Below are 8,955 nucleotides of genomic sequence, written 5' to 3'. Positions count from 1 at the left end.
CAAAAACACGAGTTTCCTTTTATTCTCGCCTTGATAACAGCTCCTCTCAGCACCAATTTTTACATTATTCAATTAATTGATTACGTTGTAAACAGATAAATTATTAGTAGATAATAATAATAGCAACTGCTAGGAAGGACTTTGGCACATATCGGTGTAGATAATTTTGCAAATTGGGTCCGTCGTATCGAAGTACAGCGATTATCTTCACATCGGCAAGTTACTCGTAATTTAATCATTCGTTTTAAAATCAAGCCCACCCAGGTCGCACGTTACGATGTCTTATAATGATTTTGTAAATTAAAAAGGCATTAGTCTTTTTAATTGTTTGAATATAATAGTTGAATTGTGTTTGTTCAATATTTTATTTGTGATTTATTTAATAATATTTAATAAAAAGTGAATTATTTGAAAATGGCAGAAAAAAATGGTGGTTCAGTTGAAAAACTATCGTTTGAGGCCGCTCTCGATAAAGCAGGTAAGTTCGTAATTTATGAGATAATTATAATTAAAATTTCTTATACTAATTTTAAGTTTCACTTATATAAGTATATTAATGGAGCTGGTGTTTCGGGTGTCCATGAGCGACGGGGATTGCTTACCATCAGGTGATCAGTCTGCGCGTTTACCGGCTTATACCATTATACAGAATTACGCATTCTTTATCATACACCATAAGGCAACTGAAACATTGGAGCCCATTCATAAAAGTTTGGGACAAAACTCCAACTTTAAGGATTCCTACTTAACTCACATCAATAGCCTGAAAGTACTCACTGCTGAGCAAAGACCTCTTCCCACACAGAGAAGGTACATGAGCATTAATCACCACGCTTGCTCTACGCGGGTAGAACAACCTACTTAACTCCCTTTTTTATGAAACACGCCGGTAAACGGGCAGACGTATCACCTGATGGTAAGCAATCGCCGCCGCCCATGGACACTTGAAACACCAGAGGCGTTACAAGTGCGTTGCCGGCTTTTTGGGGATTAGGAATTTTAGGGTTATTGTTCGGGAATCTGGGATTGGGAAGATTGGGAAGGGGGTAATTGGGCCTCCGGTAACCTCTCTCACACAACGAAACACGTCGGTAAAACGTCGACCCAAATCTTCCTATTTACACATATTCTTAAGACAAACGTGTAATGTTCCAGGTTTCGGCCTCTACAGCTACATAATGACGAGCCTGGCAGGGCTGGCCATCATTTCCTTCGCCTGCATAGTCTACGCCAACACCATCATAGTCCCCACCAGCGCCTGTGAACTGGCCACCACGGGCAGTCAGCAGGGACTCCTGGCTGCCGGACCTGTTGTAGGCAAGTTGTGACTTTAATTCGTAGGTGTAAGGTTGCATTTTGATTGACTGTCTTTCGGTCCAAGTGTACTTATAGATATCAGTGGTTCCCAACTGGTGGTCCGCAGAAGACAAAAATTGCCGCGAAGTGAAAAAAATATACAAGACCTCTGTTTAATTAATACTACGATTCAAGGTTGAATTAAACTTATATCAAAAGAGACAACTGATTATACAATAATGTGATTTTATGAATGAAAGTTTGAATGAATCTGAGTGTTGAACCACATGAAAAGAGTAATAACAATAGTGGTCCCTAACCTAACAAGAATGATATAAAAGACCACTTTTATAAAAGACTTAAGTAATTAGCATATTACCAAATTACACATTATCTAGACAGCTACATAATAATTAGCGTACTTTGTTCACATTTCCTGAGTTTTCTTCCTTCCATGAAAACAAAGAACCGGTCAAGTGCGTGTCAGTAAACTAATTCCATTACATAATATATACAACTAGCCAAAGATAGCACAGTTAAAAAAATACTAAGTTTCAGATAGGTACTTTTTATCGAACAAAAACAATAACTAATCTGAATCCAAAATATCTGGATTTAATTTATCTAAGTTTCTGAGTAATAATTGCGGCCGATAGTCTAAAGGCTGAAGGCCTGGTTTTTCTTTTGAGTTATCTAGTTACACTTTGAGTTATTTAAATACACTGATAAAAGCTACTATTACTCTACTAGTTTCGAGTCGTAGTGGGACTCTTTCTCACGAGAAGTCTGCACGAATGCGGTGACTCGAAAATCGTAGAGCGTTTCCCAGTATATTTAACTACACTTTCTAAGCAAATAGCTTTACTAAAAGATAGTAAACACTTACTTATTTTTTCTTATTGCTTAACGATTCAAAGGATCTCCTTACTCTAATTAAAATAGGTAGGTGGATAAATACTTCGAAGTAGGTTCTGATTTTGACAATCAGTAAGACTTTATAATCTTGCTTAGCTAAAAGAACTTTATCAGCATTATTCCTATCAATGTTTTTCTGTTCCATAATACTTAACAAGTAACTCGTTCACTCCCCAGGTTCGGTGCTGGGTGGTCTGACATGGGGCTACCTGGCGGACACGCGCGGCAGACGCAAGATGCTGCTGGTGGCTCTAGTGGGAGCCGTGGTCTTCAACCTCATCGCCAGCATCTCCGTCAACTGGATCATGCTGCTCATCTTCCAGTTCATTGCTTCTCTTTTGTAAGTTTCCTGAAGTCAGTTACTTCATTATAAGGTATCTCTTTAGGGAGGCCTCTGTTCAGCAGTGGACGTCTCTCGACTGATGATGATGATGATGATTGAAACGCAATAGCTAACGAATCACCTACGTGTCTGATAGGAAACAGTGTACTATAACGGGTAATGGTATTACGTGTGAATAAGGTTCCCAAACAGACAATCCTCTCTCACTAGTCTCTCCCCCATCCAAAATGCCCAATTCCCAAAAAGGCCGGTATGGCACGTGTAAGTCAACTCCTCTCGTATCTGCTTGTTTGCCGCCCTATACTGAAGACAAAGGCCAACTCAGTAAAAGCCTTAAATAGATCTACCCAATAAGTTTTTAGTTACCGGCTATTTAAGGCAAGGCAGGAGAATAAATAGGAACCAAATTGTTTCAAGAAGTTATACCGGTAGTGACCGTTTCAGTCTAAGAATTAGTCAGCACTAACTTATTTTTTTTATGAATACTTGAGTATAAACAAATAATTCTATACTTATATACAACGCCTTCCTCTCTTCTAATTTACTATTTGCTGTGCCCATCAGGGTCCACGATTGCTACCATGTTATTTATATTACCATCTTATCTTTACATTGTGGATTTGCAATAAAGAATTATGAATTATTATGTCTATGGTACGTATCAGTCAAAGAATTTCCTAAACATTATTATTTAGTTAAATCTGTTAAATCAGTCATAGATATACAGATGTATACTCATATATTTACATACCTACTTGTGCGTGAGTAAATAGGATAAGATAACAAAACGTGTTACTGCTAAAATGATTAATTGATGTACAATGAAATTGCGTTTATTTTGTCACAAAATATTAGTAGATGAAGGTGAGTCAGATCAGAGTAACATGGAAAATAGATTAGCTAACACTTTTATCTGGAAAATAGTAAATCAGATCGCCGTTTGTTATAATTATTGAACAATGAGTAATTAGGTACGAAGATTCAGATTATACCCATACCTAAAAACATAACACAGCATCACGGCGATCACCTGTTCTCAAAACGACGTAGGCAGTACCTTTACTTTGCTAGACCATATTGTCCACGACGTTTAGAGTATTAGTTGCTGGAAGAAAACTGTTGAAGGCAAATCCTCCGCTAAAAGTCAGAAAGCAAAAACGTTTTGTCTAACTTGAAGTACTCTTCAAGTTACTAGAAGTGCTCTTCAAGTGCCTTAACAACTTGATTCCCCCTAGTCCCTTCCATCATCGAACCACAAGACAAGCGGCAAAGCGCACGAAGCACGAAGCGCTTCGCTTCATGGTAGATATCCCACCCACTCACACGTAGCGCTTTGCTTCAAGCTTCCTTGTGCGAACTGCTAAGGAGTGGAATTCTTTGCAGGAGTCTGTTTTTCCTGATGTAGGTATAACCTGGGTGTCTTCTAAGCCCAAGTGAATAGGTTGCTTATGGGCAGACGTGCTCCATCGTAGGCCGCATCATCACTTACCATCAGGCGAGATAGCGGTCAAACGTCGACCCAACAAATGTAAAAAAAATCAAGTTAGTAGTCAACAAAATAAATAAATACATTTTGTTACTCTTCAAGTCTTCATGCCCTTCTCAACGGTCTAACTATTACAACTAGAAACCAAGAAAACTCGACGCAACTTATAGCTCAGTAGTTATCTAAGTTATGTCACTTACTTTGGAAATTACATTACAGTGGGTCCGGTATGTACTCGATGTCGATGTCACTGCTCAGCGAGAGTGTCCCCATGGCCAAGAGGAACCTCGTCGTGCTGCTGGTCTCCAGCATCTTCCTGCTGTCCCAGGGTATCATGGCAGGTGAGCACAATACAATAAACTTAACTAAAATAGGCCAATTTATCTCGAAATGGCTAAAAAATTAGTATTTCATATGAATCTGTGTAACTCTGACTGTTAGGTTACTAACTCAATTTTATTTGCATTTCGATACCATTCAAAATTAAAACACAATAGAGCAATTTGCAAATATACATAAAAATATTAATTATTACTCGACTAGTTTCAAGCCATGCTAGAGGCTCATATTTATGAGTAGCATTCCGCGACACACGACGCAGCGATTGAGGCGTTGATAGGTACGTAAGTACGCCGATAACTTAAAAATTAATTTAGTATGTCTCACGAAAGGTAAAATAACATTAAATATTATCCCTATTCAAACATAGGCATGTCCAATGCCCATTGCCGACCTTAGGTGATTGAGAAATCGAAGGTTTGTCATATCGATAGTGGTTTGTGGGTAAGCAACTTCGTCTATTTACAAACAAAGTACCTGTATATAGGAGGAAATACGGCTTTTGTTTGTCACAAGTCACAAACTATGTTGCAAAACCAATAGATAACACTTTTGTTCAAGTAAATAGATGCGAATAATCATAAAGTACACAAACGTTAACAGATGACGAAAATTTTAACAACAAAAGATTTTTAGTCCCTTTGTAATAGAAAGATTAGAAAGCCAATTATATCATGAAACGATCTCAAATGTTACTGAATCACTAAATATTACAATATTAGTTAATTACCAGGACCAAGACAGCACGTCTGAAACCGGGCTGTTCAAGTAAATTGCTTAAAATCACCCTACCCCTTTATTCCAGTATTGGCGATACCAATCATCCCCCTGAGCTTCTCCTACTACCTGGAAGCTCTGGACATCTACTGGAACTCCTGGCGGACGTTACTGGTGGTGTACGCGGTACCCAGCGTCCTCACCATCATCTTCATATCCCTGATGAAAGAGAGCCCTAAGTTCGTGTTCGTGAAGGGAGATGAACCAAGGGCTTTGGAGATTCTGAGGACTATTCACAGAGTCAATCATCTAAGGTCTAAAGAGGAATTTGAGGTGAGAGATGGTGACATTAGTTATGATATTTGTGTCGTTCTACGTGGAGCCTTGTTTAACAGTGGACGTCTCTCGGCTGATGATGATGATGATGATATTCTTAAGAATAAATTTTCATTTAATACAAGAGACACTGGTCTTGGCCGTGGATGTCAAATTACAATCGATTTAATATTTTCCTTTAATCGTAGGTTCATTTTATTTTTACTTAATAAACTTTTTGTTACTTGTATTCGTTGGTTGTACATGTGTGTTTGTTCTTTGTACCAGGTCCAAGGACTGATCCTAGAAGAGAACACAGGATCCAGTGGTTCCGCCAAAGACCAGATCGTGCCGCTGTTCAAACAACCACTCCTGAAATACACCTTCATCGTGATTATACTGTTTACCTTCCAACAGTTAGTATTTTAATACAATTACAGATAGTTAGTCTCGGGTTCCATTCCCGGATATAAATATATGGCATTTTTCGTCAGTATAGTAGTCATATAAGCATTAGTACCTAAGTTCGTCTATTTTGTTTCTTTGAGAGCTTATACATAAATGGTTGAGAGCGCGTAAAACAGATCGGATCAAAGTTAAAAGATTCTATGATGACGACTTTATAAAGACTTCAAAGATTTTAATTTTAAGGGTATCTTTTGAGAGACATATTAGAGCACCCACTAATTAATATCACCGCCATGTTTCAGAGTCGGAGCCTTCCTGGTCTGGTTACCAACCATCGCTGACCAGTTCGTGCGCATACTGCAGTCTGGTGATAACTCCGACCTGACCATTTGTGATATCATCGGCATGGAGGTACCCGTCAATGTAAGTACCAAAACCTTTCTACCTATGTTTTACAATAAATCCATTACATTTCAAAGATCTCGATAAGTGAACCTGTGAGTTGAGTATCATCATCATCATCAGCCGAGAGACGTCTACTGCTGAACAAAGGCCTCCCCTTAGTCCTCCACGTAGAACGACAAGCCGCCACCTGCATCCACTGGCTCCTCGCCACTCTGACGATGTCGTCGGTCCACCTAGTGGGAGGTCTGCCCACGCTGCGTCTTCCGGTCCGCGGTCGCCACTCAGTCACCTTCCTGGCCCAGCGGCCATCAGTCCTCCGAGCGACGTGGCCTGCCCATTGCCACTTCAGCCTGCATATTTTGAGAGCTATGTCTGTAACTCTTGTTCTTTGGCGAATTTCCATATTTCGGATTTTGTCGCGCAAAGATACTCCGAGCATAGCTCTCTCCATCGCACGCTGGGCGACTCTGAGCTTTTCTAAAAGGCCAGCAGTTAGGGACCATGTCTCGGTACCGTAAGTCATCACCGGCAACACACACTGGTTGTACATCCTGGTCTTCAGACACTGCGGGATTTTTGCGGAGTTGAGTATGGTTGCTCATTAAGCATACGTTTAGAATTTATTTTAAAAGAGAAAAAAAACATCCTGCCTACTATAACTGCACGGTTGACGCATTGGCTAAGTATCCGGCTGCTGCGTAACATGTTGCGGATTCGATTCTTGCATAGAAAAATCGTTATTTAGGTACTGGGTCCGGAGTGTGATGAGTATGAGAAATTGTACGTTTGTTAAAGCACTCACAAAAGAAAAAACAGAATAAGACCACTCGTTTTGTATCTAAATCCCTTTGTAACCCCAGATTAGGATGTAAAAATTCAAGACCTCTTTAGGTTACCTTTGCCTAACATGCTATGGGTACCGAAATATTTTGCAAACCTAATTATTCTTTGTTCTCATTTCCAGGAGGATGCAGTGCCCTGCGCCATGGATGAAACCTCCTTGCTAATCGTGCTCGGGTTGGCGGCAATGCAGTCTGTGTTCAACTTTGTCATGAGTTTGGTGAGCAAAGATTTATTTTCCTCTTTGTTACAATTATTTGCAGAGAATGCCCCTTTCTGTTTACTTATAGTATTTACAGAGGCAATCCTCTTTTATCCACCATCAACGCTATGACGCAAAAAATCTGCTTCATCTTTTACTTGCTTTATGGCTATACGTAATCAACCTTCAAGATTTTTTATTGTAAGTAATTAATAGCGTTGATGACGAATTGTGAAAATTAAAAATTTCATTTTGTCCGTCAGTTAGGTAAAGAAAAGATATTAGAAACGTATTTCTTTATTTTGTCAGATGACTTATCTATGGTGGATATCCTATTATCTACTAACGATAGAAATAAACCTTACATACAGTTTTCTAAACCACCTGATGATAAATAAATGGTGGTCATAGTCAATGACGTTAAGCAAGATTACAATACAACTATGACTTAAAAACTCTCTATTTCCACTTCCTCAGCTCCTAGGCCTCGTGGGTCGTCGTAACATGGTGCTGGTGGTGACCACACTGTGCGGTGTCTGCGGTATCTTGGTGAACCTGATGCCCAACGCCATCGCCAGTGCCATATTCTTCGCCATATTCCTTCAGGGAGTCGTCGTCATTGGGCTGTATACTGCCATTGTAGTTGCTATATTCCCTACTAATTTAAGGTAAATGGATAACATTGCATTTTACTTATAATATCGGTGTATATGTAAAACATAGGTACTTTTCACCAGTTTTGAATTTCAAAAGCCCAACTCTCCTTATTGACTTTTTTACTCGTACTAAGGTAACGAGTTTGCTTCACGTTGAACGAAAACGAGACGAAACAGCGTTAGGCGTTTCGATTGGACGGTGTAAATGAACCAACCAATCAGAGCGCTAAACACGCTCTCGTTAAATGTAAAACAAACTCGTACTAAGCCCTCTGATTGGTTGGTTTATTGGAGCCGGCCAACAAGACCGCGTTCGGCGCACTGATTGGTTCTTCTTACATTACATATTAAGTGCGAACGTTAAATCTCAAGTGAGCCTTTATTTTTTCAGGGCCATGGCAATTGCTCTTCCAATGACATTTGGACGTATCGGAACCTTCGCATCCGTGCAGATCATCAATTTGATGTTGGTTAACAGCTGCGAAGCCGGCTTTTATCTTTTCGCGTGTATTTTCGGAGGTAAGTGTACCTACACACCAATTCCAACTCTGTTTCCTAGAATTTAGAAATCAATATTAAACGTAATTTATTGTATTACAGCATCAATGATTGTCGCACTGTTTCTACCTGACGACCGACGCCTTCAAAAACCAATAGCTTCACCACCACCAGTAACAAATGTTGAAAATGATGAAATACTCAAAAGAGAAAGTGAAAAAATGTCTCACTTATAAAATATATTATTAGTAAAATAGCTATAAATAATTTAAGTTAGAATTTATTTATTATCTTGTTAAGTTTTCCACTCATTTAAAATAATCAGATCAGTGTAACACAATTATGTTTTAAGTAGTTATGTTAAATAAAAAACTACAGCCTATTTGCATTTTTACTCACCATCTAATAAATAATCTCTTATTGGAATGATTAAATATTTTTGGGTAAATAAGTTTACAAAGTCAGCTAAACGCACACAACGGAGCAAGTTTATTTGACAACTGTGACACATCACACTGACAGCTGTCTTCGTAAA

At 39.0% G+C, this 8,955-nt stretch overlaps 1 protein-coding gene across 1 annotated transcript; it reads left to right on the top strand.

Moving 5' to 3' along the window:
- Positions 1-217: 217 nt before the first annotated feature.
- Positions 218-8,802, top strand: LOC118269734 (putative transporter svop-1). The gene is made up of 11 exons (XM_050706903.1): positions 218-478; positions 1,156-1,317; positions 2,389-2,551; positions 4,260-4,381; positions 5,185-5,429; positions 5,700-5,827; positions 6,122-6,242; positions 7,189-7,284; positions 7,744-7,934; positions 8,314-8,441; positions 8,523-8,802. Exons 1-11 carry the CDS (start codon positions 415-417, stop codon positions 8,654-8,656), a joined length of 1,554 nt encoding a protein of 517 aa, XP_050562860.1. The 5' UTR covers positions 218-414; the 3' UTR covers positions 8,657-8,802.
- Positions 8,803-8,955: the final 153 nt, after the last annotated feature.

The sequence above is a fragment of the Spodoptera frugiperda genome, chromosome 30 (assembly GCF_023101765.2).
Source record: "Spodoptera frugiperda isolate SF20-4 chromosome 30, AGI-APGP_CSIRO_Sfru_2.0, whole genome shotgun sequence".
NCBI classification, from domain to species: Eukaryota; Metazoa; Arthropoda; class Insecta; order Lepidoptera; family Noctuidae; genus Spodoptera; species Spodoptera frugiperda.
The sequence above is the reverse complement of the archived record's forward strand: the minus strand, read 5'-3'. Positions and strand labels throughout refer to the sequence as shown.

Coding starts and splice junctions, on each gene's coding strand:
- LOC118269734 (XM_050706903.1), top strand. CDS start 415: ATGGCAGAAAAAAATGGTGGTTCAGTTGAAAAACTATCGTTTGAGGCC. Junction 2,552..4,259: donor CAGTTCATTGCTTCTCTTTT/GTAAGTTTCCTG, acceptor ATTACATTACAG/TGGGTCCGGTATGTACTCGA. Junction 5,430..5,699: donor GGTCTAAAGAGGAATTTGAG/GTGAGAGATGGT, acceptor TCTTTGTACCAG/GTCCAAGGACTGATCCTAGA.